The 13,404-nt window shown below is 51.3% G+C and overlaps 1 protein-coding gene across 3 annotated transcripts in view; it reads right to left on the bottom strand.

Moving 5' to 3' along the window:
- Positions 1–3,590: 3,590 nt before the first annotated feature.
- The window catches only part of ST3GAL2 (ST3 beta-galactoside alpha-2,3-sialyltransferase 2), a 93,648-nt gene continuing 83,834 nt past the window's right edge, over positions 3,591–13,404 (bottom strand). For all 3 annotated transcript variants that reach the window (XM_054048752.1, XM_054048753.1, XM_054048754.1), the window contains 4 exons: positions 11,556–11,735; positions 10,135–10,180; positions 9,368–9,487; positions 3,591–8,320 (listed from right to left, as the gene is read on the bottom strand). In XM_054048752.1, the coding sequence (XP_053904727.1) occupies positions 8,147–8,320; positions 9,368–9,487; positions 10,135–10,180; positions 11,556–11,735 (520 nt within the window). In that variant the 3' untranslated portion in view covers positions 3,591–8,146. The remainder of the gene's footprint in view (positions 8,321–9,367; positions 9,488–10,134; positions 10,181–11,555; positions 11,736–13,404) is intronic.

The following is a 13,404-nucleotide window of genomic DNA, read 5'->3' as shown; positions in this document are numbered from 1 at the left end:
TCTATACCTGCCAGATCAATAACTCTTTCAAATGTTGAATATTGCTGTGAAAAGAAATGTCTCAGCCCATGTAGCTACTGTGATAATTGCACCCTGTCTGAAAGGATTTTTAAAAAGAAATATTGATATAATTTTAGAACATTTAAAATTTATGAATATTAATTGTCAGATACTGTCAGAAATGAATGAACATGTTGACCATGAAAATATGGATGTAGAATCAGAAGAGAATCTGGCCAGCAGAGAAATCTGGCAGATGGTAGATGAGACTTCTGCAACCAGTCAAGTGAGTTCAGCAAGAACTTTGCTGCTTTCACAGGGAATGTATGCAACCAGGAGGGCAAATGTCAGGGACACAATGTTCCCCTATCTGTTATTTGCTTACTGGAAGGTTGTGGCACTTTGTGCCTGAAACCAGCATCCTGGAACCCCCATACTCACCCGTCATATAATTATGCTATGTTGTGTATGTACAAAGTATGCCTTGTGAGGCATCATTTTAAAAGGCTTGATCTGTTGAACATTAATGTCCTGTTAGATTGTATGTGCTATCACTGTATGGGAAGTTATGAAGTTTTGCTATGTGTGTGTTACTGGAATATGTTGTGCGGTTGGGAACACCCACAACCAGCTTTTCTGGTGCACAATGGAGCAGCCAGACACTGACGGTGGCCCATTAAGGGAATCCACACTCACAAGGGCTGCCCCAGGAACTGTATACAATGGAGATGTCTCAGAGAGAGCACATAGACAATGGAGACTGCTTAACTCACATCATAGCCAAGGCCCTACCAAATTCATGGCTGTGAAAAACATGTCTCAGACAGTGAAATCTGGTTTCCCCCATGAAATCTGGCCTTTTGTGTACTTTTCCCCTACACTATACAGATTTCACAGGAGAGACCAACATTTCTCAAACTGGGGGTCCCAACCCAAATGGGGGTCACAAGGTTATTGTAGGGGGGTCATGGTGTTGCCACCCTTCTGCGAGGCCTACAGAGTTGGATGACTGGAGAGTAGCAGCTGCTGGCCAGGCACCCAGCTCTGAGGGCAGTGCCCCTCCAGCAGGAGTGCAGACGAAAGGGTGGCAATACCATATTATGCCATCCTTACTTCTGCGCTGCTGCTGGACGTGGCACTGGCTTCAGAGCTGGGCTTCCAGCCAGCAGCCACCACTTTCCAGCTGCCCAGCTCTGAAGGCAGCGCCACCAGCAGCAGCAGCGCAGAAGTAAGGGTGGAAATACTACGATCCCCCTACAATAACCTTGTGACTCCCCCTCCCTCCCAGGCCAACTCGCTTTTGGGTCAGGACCCCTAGTTACCACACTGTGAAATTTCTGATATCATTAAATTTATGATTTTAAAAATCCTATGACTGTGAAATTCCACAAAATGTGGTAGGGCCTAATCACAGCAAAAGGTCTTTTATACTTTCTTCCAGCTTGGTGGAAAGTGACATCATCATTTGGCCTCTTTCCCCACAACTCAACCCCTGGAAACACGTCTGGAGGACAAAGCCTGAACTGGGGAAGTGGTCCCAGGCTGAAGAGACGTCCAGCCTGTGTATGGAAGAGCTGTGACCTGCTTGTATTATCTAACCGGGTGAGCCAGTGCTTGATTTAAATCCTGGCTAGTTTCGAAAACGCAGATTGCAATGTTACTTTTATTTATTAGGTAACCAACTTTGATCTGGGCGCTTATCACTTGTAATCACTTAAATGTTTTATATTTTACCTTAAACAGGGTGTTTTGGTTGAGGTGCTTGGGAAATCTGCTCTGTGTACAAAAGCTGGTGCACGTCCTCTCACATTGAGGCAGGGGCAGACTAGGTAATAAGCTTTCACTGGTCAGGCTTCTCACCAGGGCAAGATGGGACAGCTCTGGGGTGCAACACTGGGGAGCTGGAGGAATTGGCTAGAGCCTCTCTATTGTTAGTTTGTGAGTGGCTAGGAGAAGCATTCATGTAACTCAGCTGGCTGTGTGAGTGCAGGATCTGGAGGGGTTTGCAGCTTCTCACAGCATCACTATGTGAGAGGGCGCTCGGGTTGGTAAGCCAGAGGGCTCAGCGGTACCCCAGTTCCAGATTGCACCCCAGGGAGAACCCATCACAGAAGTACCCCAAGAGTCCACAAGTTTTTCCCCATTTCATCTGCTGTATAGGAGAGACATCAGAGGTCCTCTTGATCACAGAAACTCCTGGGAGCGTGGCTCTGAGGCAGAGGGGAAGCTGGTGGCTGAATATGTGCAAAGGGCTGGGAGGATTCACAACCTGTGGTGGGGATAGTGCAGCAAAACCTCCCCAAAAGCCAAGCAGCTCCAAAAGCACGGTCTGATCCTAACCCTTGGGAGTGGGGATTTGACGGGGGTGAGTCCCTAGAGTTCACAATGCAGAACGCAGGGAAGGGCCCGTGGAGGTGGGAGGAAGGGTTCATGACCTTACCTTCAGCGTACAAAGGCCCCGCACCAGGCTGCACCTCAGACTGTGCTAGAAACAGGTTCAGAACATATCACAGCCAAGAAGCCTTTGTAACCGTGACGTGCTGTGCAGGGCAGGATTCTCACAGCCCCTGGCCTTGGGAGCTGAATGCCACGGTGACACCTCCCCATGGAGCACGGAGGGATGTGAAGAGTTAACCCTCACTGACAAGCAGATGTTCTGGTGGTGCTGGGAAGGGACCGGCAGGTATTTTCCAGTAGGCCAGGATCTGCCTCATGAAATGGTCCAAAGCTGGATACTGCGGGATCGCAACCTGCACTCAGCCCATCGGTCAACTGGGAAAGGGTAGGAGCAAACTCCTAATGAGATCAAAAGGATTTTGGACATGGGGATAATTTCAGAGTCAGATGGTCCCTGTGTTTCTCCAGTTGTTATGAGTATTAGTAGCTCCTACCCTGAGGCCAGGGTTGAATCCCCAACCAATGCAGAGAAATCAAATTTCTGCACAGCTAGACCTGGGAATTTTTTGCTAACATTTCCTACAACAGACAAAGCCTGAAAATGCAGAAGGGATTTTGCAAGAGAGAAATTAGAATTTGGCCAGGAATAATTCCCTGGGTCCTATGGAAAATTATTTCCAGTCTGAATAGCGTTTGTGTTATGGACAACGTTATCAGCACACTTGGCCTTATAAAAAGAAACCAGATTATTGAATGAAAACTGTTGAATGTATGTTATTCATTAAATGTGCAGTAACCATTTCAAAAGGAATCGAATCCCAAAATAGATTAGAACAGAGCCCTAGATGTATTTCCTCATACTCTGTATTGTTGAAGTAGCGTACGTTTATTACAAGAATTGGAATGGCCGACCTAGCTGCTATTATGACAGGATGGTTTAGGTGAGTGCAACAAGAACTTGTGACACTCTATACTGGGTAGCAATGAACGTATGTAACGCTTTGCTTGGCGTCTGGTAAGGCGGGGTTCTCAGGCCCTACACAGCAGATGGACCAGAGGAGGCTAGCATGAAATCAGAGCTTTGGCCAATCTGACCATCTTTCCTCATTAGACTGTAGTGACTTCCAGCTACTGCTCATCTCCAGATGAAATACCATACAACACCAGAGGCCTAAGATACACACACACCAGGAGAAGGAACAGATACAGATTTTATTTTGTACAACATAAAATAAACCCCATTTTTCCAACTGTGGCACATGAAAGAAAACCAACCCATCCGATACAGTAAAAGTGCTCATAATACTGAAACCAAAGGGCAGGGGAGAGCAGGCTGCTTACAACAGAAGGAGAGGAACAGAACGCTTCAGATTAATCCTTTTATTAACAAAAAAAAAATAGTTTTAAGACAGTCGTGTGTCGAAGTAGCAAAGTACACAGAGGCTATGGGGAAGGCTGGCAAGCTGCTCTTCGGACTGGTTTATAGGAAGGGTGGGTGAAGACAGGGGTGGACCATGAGTCACCTTTACAGAGAGCCCGGCAGTGCCAGGCATCCGGCAGAGGACTGTAAATTCAGTAGGATACCACAGGACCCATAGGTGCACCACAGAGGAACCCTCCATTTCTCCAGTTGGTGGGAGCATTTGGGGCCCCAGTCCACCAGAGATGCACGTGAATAGCTCCACTGACTCGAATGGAGCTACGCAGCTGCATGAACCTGCACATGTGCAGAAGGAATCCATGCAGAATTGGGCCCTTGGGTTGTCTTTCAAAGTTCCTCAGGACTGAACCATCCTGGACCAGCCCTGAATTGACAAACTTGCTCTCTGCAGCTCCCCGCACGTCAGGACTGCCCCGACTGAGTGCAGAGCGATTTCTGAACTGTTTTGATGGTGATGGAGATAAACTGGGGCAGTCTCAGCTGAGTCCAAGCTGGTTCCGCTCGTCTCAGCTCCATGCTGGAAGGCACCAGTGCCCCTTGCCCATAGCCTCTGTGTAGTTTCCTCTATGTACAGTACAGTGGTATTTGTAGACAACGCACCCCACATTCCCATTTCCGCGGGGGTGGGTTGCAGCATGCTCATGCAGGTGTTTGTTGGCCAGGCTGCTAAGGAAAGAAGTGTTAGCAAGTCCTTGTAGCCGGGTGAACTCACGGAAAAATGGAATCACTCCTCCTCCGGCTGGGCAGTGTGCGCTTTGCAGGAGACCTAGCCGCCAGACTGGCTCTTGGATTCGAGACCACATGGTTGGTGGGGTGGCTCCTGTCACTCCTTGACTGTCAAGCCAGTCCCACCCTCTGCCCATCAGCCAGGAGGGAGACCAGCCCTTCCAAAGACAGCAACTGGATTTTTAACCAGGTGCTTCTCCCATCCCGTTGCACCAGCCAGCACCAAGAGCAGCAGCAGCTCCAGAAAAGGCGGCGTCTGGCAGCCTCTCTGCTCTCCCCAGGAGTGGCGTTTTTCAGCTAACCCCAGCACCTCGCTCCGATTGGTTTTTAACATGGCGGCAGGGAAACAATGAAGGAAGCAGCCAAGCCTGCCACTGAAAGCAGAGGACATGGACATCCTGGCATGGTTGGTGAACCCCAGACACAGCAGGGTCAGTGGGTGGAGTCCAGTGTGACAGACAGTATGTGATTCAAGGCACTCTGTTGCTCATGGTTTGTTTTTTATTTCTTAAAAAAAAAAAAAAAAAAAAAAAATAGATAGCGGAGAGTGGGCTTGCACTAAACCACTTCTCCCTCCCCTGGTTCCCAAGAAGAGAGCGGTGCAGAAAGAACACAGGTTTCACTGTCCTATCAAGCTCCCCAGCATGCAAGGACTTGCTGACTTTTGGTTTCCAATACACTATTACAAGCCTCAGAGGGTCACTACTATGGAGTTACTTCTTTTGGCCTGGATTATCCAAAATGACTGCTTGGCAAGCAGGTCATGTGATCGCATGACATCACAAGCAGAACCTTTCGTTTTAAAAAAACAGCCTCAGACCTTCATCCACCTCACTTCTTTAGAGCCCTGTAGACTGAAAACGAGAGCCATCTGTCTGGCTGCTGTAATAGGCCCCAGGACATTCATTTCACAACTGCAGAAGAAACCTCAAAACGGGAGAGATTGCCATACAGAAAAGTCACAGATACCAAAAGAACCCCCTTTCCCCATCCTAATTTCTTTAAATAACTATTGCAAAAAGGAGACCTGGCCGCTCTGGGCCCTGTGTCTCCCAATACCACACAATCCAACGAGGATACAAACCGGAAGAAATTATTCTATTCAATACTGTTTGGCATGATTGCATTTTATTTAGTCCATCAAATACCTACCTGAAAACCCCACCAAGCAAGAAATAAGAAGCCGTTCTCCTTCGATTTCACTAATACTTCTGAGAGCATTTCATAGCTGCAGGCTTTGCCCCCTAATGGAACACACCCCAGTTTGGACCAATCCCACCAAACAAACCTCTGTAGTTGGATGAGGTTATTTCACTCTCTCTTTGCATCCTACCACTAGGCCAGGAGCTCGCACTTGACTGTGTAAACCCCACGAAGGCAGAGGAGATGATAGTTCCCAGTGCAAAGCAGGGACTGGCTTAGGTTGGGTTCCAGTCCAGTGGCATGGTCCAAGCCAAGCTAAAATGAATGCACAGGAAGGGCAGGACATCCCTATTGGATGAGAAGAGTTAAGGGTGGCAGAGAGGTCTCAGCTTGCAAAAGGGAGCCTGTGAAAGTCAGCAGAAATGAGATACTCCTTCCAGTGGTTATAAGATTTCAGAGAAGCCTTTCCCGTTACCCTTAACTCAGCCTCCTGCCCAAAGGCAATTAGTCCATGGAGGAGTCAAACCCTAGAGGTCCTTCATGATTAAAAACTGGGCAAGCGCTTCAGGATTTGGGCTGTCTAGATTTAGTTTTTCATTTTTAAACACACTTCATTCACCCAAATTCTAAGTGTTCTACAATTTGCTCTTTCATCTAGTAGCAGAAAGGAAATCCATTTTTTTCCTTTATCTAGTGTGCAGAAGCACCCCCAGGCCAAACACTGTTGGGATCTCCATCAAGGACGGTCCCCTACCTGGATTCAGAGAGCTTTCAGCAGGTACCTTCCTGGCAAGTTCTCTACAAATCCATCCTCCCTGCTCCCCACCTCTCTCCTTTCAAGTCTTCCTTTGATGCCCACCGGCCAACTCTCACTAGCTGCCCCAGCTGTCTCTTTGCAGGGGCAAATTAGCATCTGGAACGCGGAGAAGCAGCCCACTAGAGAGAGGAGAGGCTCTGCCCGTAACATCAGCAGTGAGATCAGCTGTCTAAGGCTAGGACAATCCCTTCACCAAAGCCTGGCAACTTCCAGCTAAATGGCTAGTTGCTACCGCAGCTCAATTCCGAGGGGAGGATGAGCGGGGAAATTTACAAGGAACCTGGAAAAGCAGGACCTTACCCAGCCGTGGGCCACCACTTCCCAGTCATCAGAACTTGCCTTTGCAAGAAGCCAAGACTCTTACAAGGACAGCTTGTTGCAAGAACACGCTCTGGTGGAAGAGATAATGGAGGCTACATTTGCGGGGGAGGGACTGGGGTGGGGAGGTAGATTGTGGTTCTAGACTAGACTAGAGAATTCCCCCTTCCCTCTCCAAACCCAGGTGGGATTGGGATGGAGATGGGGAAGGGGTCTAAGCCACAGGTTCTGCAGACTTCTTAGCTGCCTTTGGCATGGCTTCTCTTCATTCGGTCCTATCAGCCAGTCCTAGAGCAAGACACAGTCCCTTCTCACGGGAGTAAAAAGGCAGACACCAGGCTTTCAATGGAGGTTCCCCCTCCTCTCCGTTCCTCCCACTTATTGAGACTAGCTCCCAACCAGCGTTAACCACTGGTCAGTCTCAGAAGCTTCCAGTCTGCCAAGACCCTACATCAGAAGCACCCAGATGCTGCTTCTCCCTCTTGATGTTTCCAATGGCTTTAAAATCCTCTGCTCAGCAAGAACTCTTCTCAGCAGGCTCCATTCCTAATGGTTTGGACCCAGCTGGCTGTCAAAAAGCCAAGAACCGCCCCACACCCCTTCCTCTACTCCCCCATCCCCTCCCTTTGCCAAGCTGGAACGTTCCCAGTCACCGATTGTGCCCACACCCAAAAGGAACTGATTGTCTGGTCAGCATTTTGAACCAGATTGTACAAAATAAAGAGACACTGGAGCCTCCTCTGGGAGAGCGATTGCCAGGCTCCAAGAACGTTAAAAAAGGAGACGTTCACCCGGGTGTTTCCAAGCTTCTTCCGGCTGGGCTCAGAATGGGGCGGCTCGTGTAAAGACCACCCCACTCCATAGGGTCAGCCAGGGCTGAAACTCACAGGCTAGTGTCATTCCACTGGGAGATTGGTCGAAACATGCAGCTTTGCCTTCGGCCTGTGGCCACGATTGGTTGGGCTTTGTTCTGAAGTTATGATTGTTTTTAAAAAAAGAGCAGCATTTGGTTTGACCATGAGGCGAACCGGGCTGGAAGCCTCCAACATAACCAGGGGCCGGTTTTCCTTGTAAATCCTTTTCATCCGAAACTTTTAAACAAAAAGAAGTTTCCTTTTCTCTCTAAACATGATTGGCCAGCAGAACCAAGTACCCCCACTTGGCCACTGGTCAGGTGGGGTCACAGACCGAACCCTGTAGCTCATTGTGATTGGTCGGGGATCTGTCACAGCGAGGCCAGCGACAGCGATCCGTCTCTTGAAACCTGATTCTGAAATAAAAGCTAGAGGACAGAGCCCAGAGCGTCAGTTGCCGCGGTAAACTTGGATCTTGCTGGTTTTCGCCAGCATGTCAATTATGTGCGCCTCAAAGTCCGCATCATGCACCCCGGTCTTCCGGAACTCCCCTGCATAGCGATTGTTCTCCCAGTAATGGTGCCAGTTGCCCCGGCTGTCTGCCCCGAATCCAAAGACATTCACCTGCAGCCAGAGAGGGGGAACAGCAATTACATCAAGAGCATCAGAGCTTGGCAGGCGGAGATGCTGCTTCTGGGCAGGAAGCAGCACAGGGCAGGAAGGTGCATTGTGGGTTTTTCTGCCTGCCTCTGACATCAGGCATTAGCCAAAGGTCCAGCCTGGGGAATCCTGCACTCTGGTGTAACATGGTACATTACAGCAGTCTGCTCAGGGAACCCTTTCTGAGCACCAATCTGGAGCCCAGGCATTAGGAGTCGTCATACTGAGATAGGTGCGGTCCATCGGACAGACAGAAGTTGATCCCACAACCCCGGACGTGCTTGGCAGGTCAAGAGCACGGCCTCATGCTCTAGTTTGGTAAGGAGTGGGCTGGAATTAAGATTGGGTCACAGTGTATAGGCACCAGCGTGTTACGTAACACTGGGGGGAGGGGAGGGAAGGTCTCTGGCCTGGGTCATGCAGGAGGTCGGACTAGATGATCACAATGGCCTCGTCTGACGTGGGATCTCGGAAAGACTACCGTTTTGGGCTGTATTTTGCCTGAACGAAGAGATTCTAAGGGACGGCTGGGGAAAGGTACCAAGCGGCACAGTGGGCTTCAAATAAACCCCGGTAAGAAGCTACCTGAGTCCAAAGCACAAAGCAGAACCCTTAGCCCAGCCCAGCCTAGGATGCCCTGCCACCACTCCTGGCAAATCACCACCACTCCCAGAGGGAGCCGACGCTTTTCCCAGAGTAAGAAAGCCTGCAAGGACTTGGATTGGCTTTTTCAGGCCATTTCAGCACGAGATGGATAGACAGTAGCAGCAAACCGCTGTCTAGGAGACAGTCGCCATTGGCAACCGTGGGCAGACTTCAGCAATGCTGTGCTCCCGTGCAGGAATGCTAGGCATGGTACCAGCTGCATGAAGCTGGCTAGGACTGAGTGTTACTGGCCAGTGCGTCTCTTGCCTGCGTGGTGAGGAGGCAAGTGCAGGGGAGGGCACGTCCCATGGAACCCCAGATCTCTGGCTCTGCCCTGGCGGCCTTACCAACCATTCCTGAACCCACCTCATCGCAAACATGAAGCGCGAAGAACAGCACTAGCATCCCCGTGGAGGGGTATCGCCCGTGGTGTTCGGTCCACCTGTCGTGAATGTATTTGAAGAAGGCTGGGTTGTAGATCTGCACCTGGAAGAAAGCCGAGGTCCAGAGGTCAGGCTGTGTAAATGCTCCCCAAAACTAAAACACAGGGAGGGGAGAAGCACAATCACAAGTAGCTCAGGAGTGTAGGCTGGTCTAGAACCTCCCTCCTCTAATGGTCAGAAACATTCTTCTAATTTGGGCATTGCAAAGTCAGTCCCACATTGCTTGGTTGTGTGGGAATCTGGTGCACTCTCCCAGTACCGATCAGCTCCAGGCCACCCCCCTCATGGGGACACAACTGAATGCAAGATCAGCTGTGGGACCAGCAGAACATGGTGCGACCTTTGGAAGAAGGCAACCCCCGAACCACAAGAAGTGAAGAGTCTGAGAAGTTCACGGTACCCCTCGTCGAGAAGATACAGCAACGTTCACTGGCTTCTAGCTACCCCAGAGCCCCCGCAGCCTTGTCTGTGCTAGGGATGAAGCTGTTGGACAAAGACATTCATTTTCCAGCCAGGACTGGAACGGTTGCCCACGCTCTCAGTGCTGAAGTGCCAAGGCAGAGTTAAGGGAAACGCTCCAGAGTGGACAGGAGTGGGGGTTTCTCTAGCCAGCGGATGCTGAGCAGGGTGTTCTGTAGCCCCCCTACAGTCAGGGCTGGCCTAGGAAAGGGAGCCTGGAGCCAGCCTTACCTTCTCCTTGTCCACGCGAAGGAAGGGCTTCACAGGCGCATACGTGCTGGAATAGCAGAGAGGCAGGTTATCTCCAAGGCCACCCAGCACTCCACAAGGTGTAACCATGAGAGGGGACACACAGCAGGGGAGAGGTCAGTCACTTGCAGCCCGATTCAGGAGGGTCCTGCAGCCTGGTCCCACTGACATCAGGAGCAACGCTCAGCTTAAGTACCATCCTGAATCGGGGCCTTTGAAACAGGGATCCAGGCCTGCCGAGGTCCCCTTCTGCCGGGTGGTGAGGGGGGAACTGCCAATGCACTCCTCCCTCCCTGCCCAGCAGCTGGGTCCCGCTGGGGGGGGGGAGAGAGACCCCCGCCCCTTTACAGATGGGGAAACAGAGGCCCAGAGAGATTACGCAATTCCCCCCCCCGCCCCATTTCCTTTTATTTTCCCTGCATTTACCTTCCAGTCACCTTGGCAATGGCTTCTCATTCTAGTATTATGGGATAGTGTTAGAAGGAGGTGCCCTTCCGAATACTGAGGTACCTCAGGCAGTACCACACCTTTCCCCTGGAGGGCAGCAGTGGGGGGGCCCTCTGCAAGTGATCCCTTCCTTCCCTCCCTGCATTAGGAATGGCGCCAATTCACTCTGTGGGTAGAGCAGCGAGGGCGAGTTACCAGCCCGTGCGGGCATCTGCAGGGGGTGGCAGGCGGGTGTTACTGCAACACTCGCGAGCGCATGCTCTGCTCAGCATTAAACAAGCTTGACGGGGAGAGACAAGCCCATGGGTGGAAGAAGAGCTGCTCAGAGTCTCTCCAGGGCCCCGTTCGCACAGTAGGCGTTAAAGGGTTCTGGCTTAGGGACCGTACATTTCCACTGCCCAGTGGCCTGGTGCCCCAAATTAAGTAGGCAGATGCTGTAATTCTCTCCACGCCAGTCTGGCTCCCAGTCAAGCCACCGGCTCTCGCCCACTCCGCCCTCCTGCCTTCCTCTGGCGAACGCTACTAGCCCCGCAGATCTAAGTCCCCCGTTCCGAGCATGGAGCAGGGCCTGGCCAGCTTCCCCCGCACTACGTCCTAGTAGCAAGTCTCCTCCTGCACCTCAAGGGGCTGCCACTTGGGGAGTGCCCTGGGCACTTCTGAATACCACAGACAGCTGAACGAGAGCCTCATTTAGGGCCTGATCCTTTGCCCAAGGAATCCATGGCAACATTCACTACTGGCTTTCAGTGGTGCAGGATCGGACTCTGAGCAGAAGCCATCAGGAGATGGTGGCTTCTGTTCATTCCCAGCCCTGCACTGGGAGCCAGCAGCCAATGGGGACAGGCTCTGTGTCCCCCGCATGGCGCCAGAGGGGCTGGCACACAGCGTCTCAGAGCTCGCCGGCCAAAGGCCAGGCAGGAGGAGTGTTTCTTCCCACAGCCTCGCCGGCTACTCACAATCTGATCTGCCCGGTCGACAGGGCACTCGTGATCCACAGCAGGTCCAGGGCTTTGAAGGGCACCAGCACGAAGCTGACGTTGGCAGGCAGGTTCTTGGCACTCTCTGGGTACATGAAGTGATGGGTGGTCCTGCCCCCGACGTCGGCTTCAAACCCCACCGTGGGGGCCTGGTTCATTCTGCAGAGAGAGCAACCGTCTCGTGACCGTCAGGTCATTTGCACAGAACAATTGGCTTGGTTAGACACATAGGGCAGCAATCCTGCTTCAGCTAGGTACACTGCGTATGTGCTTCGTAATCAATGCAAGGAACCCTTTCCATTCCCTCCCCCGCTGGTCAGTCTCCAGCCGCCGTGCTGCATTCATTGAGGACTCTGCATTTATTTGAGGCTGTCTCCTCTTCTCTTTAAAGACTTTTTTTAAAGACATCCCAGCTATGGTCCTGCAGGGTTCAGAACTCACCGTCCCGAGCCAGCACACCTCCACCTGCTCCGCTCAGGCGCACAGCCAGGGCCCGAGCTGCAGCCACGTCAAACACCCACAGCAGCCTTTGAACATCCCCGGGAGTTTGGGGAGCTGAGCAGCCAGCCCTTAGCTGTAGCTGTAACAGTGTCAGTGGGACAGACAGAAGCAGGACTGCAGTCCAGCAAACATGTACCCAACGCCCCATGGGAACGCTGCTTTTTAAAGCTATAGATTTCCACTTGGGGGCAGGGACTAGCTCACGGTCGGTGTTTGTACAGCACCTGGCCCAGTGGTACCCCAAACTCAGCAAGTTCTAGGAACAGGCCCTGCCAGACCGGACTAGGCCAGGGATCCATCCCAGTGGAGAGCAGCCTGTGCTAGATGCTTCAGTGGGATGAGCAAGAGACCCAGCCCCAGGGAACGCATTTCCCAACTCCCAGTATTCCCCAGTGCAGACTGGCTCTACGGGCCAGGGGAAGTGACCCTGGGAATTTAAAATCCCCCACAAAGACTGGCTGAGTTCTAGATGAGGGCAGGGCAGGGAAGGCCTACAGAGCGATCTGAACCCTTGGGAAGATGGCCCCAGTCAAACAAAATGTGGTAAATACACCTAAATGCAAAGTTATACACCGAGGACCAGGACTGCAAGGAAGCCAGATGGGAGACTGTGCCCTAGAAAGCAGTGACTGAAAAAGATTTAGGGGCCACATGAGCTCTCGTGTGATGCGGTGGCCAAGAAGGCTCGCATGATCCTTGGATGTACAAGCAGGGAAGTAGTGGGTTGGAGCAAGGCGGTGATTTTACCTTGGAACATGGCATTGATAGGACTGATACTGGAATCATGCATCCAGTTCTTGGGTCCACGTTTTAAAAAGGATGTTGAAAAATGGCAGAGGATGCAGAAAAAGAGCTGGAGAAGACACCGTAGAGCAAGAGAGTTAGTTCTGTCTGTTCAGCTCGTCAAAAGGCCGATTGCAAGGTGACTAGATTAGCGTGCAGGTACCTTCACCAAGAGAACATCCCTGGTGCTAACAGGGTCTTTAATCAAGAGGAGAAAGACCGAACGAGAACCACTGGCTGGAAGCTGAAGCCAGACAGAAATTAGGCACAAATTGTTCCCAGTCAGGGTGACGAGCTGGTAACAGTGGGTTCTCCATCTCTTGATGCCTTCAGATCAAGGCTGGATTCCTTTCAGGAAGATCTCATCAAAGTGAAGTTATGGGGTTTCATACAGGGCTATCTGGGTGCAATGTAATGGCCTGTGATCTAGCTGATCTAATGGTCCCTTCTGGCCGTGAATAGGAACTCAATGGCTCTTCCCATCAGCAGTCATGACGTCACGTTTCTCTTGTGACTTTGCTCTCTTCCACCATCCAGAGCTCCT

The sequence above is a fragment of the Malaclemys terrapin genome, chromosome 14 (assembly GCF_027887155.1).
Source record: "Malaclemys terrapin pileata isolate rMalTer1 chromosome 14, rMalTer1.hap1, whole genome shotgun sequence".
Classification (NCBI taxonomy): domain Eukaryota; kingdom Metazoa; phylum Chordata; order Testudines; family Emydidae; genus Malaclemys; species Malaclemys terrapin.
This window is presented reverse-complemented; position numbering and strand designations above follow the sequence as displayed.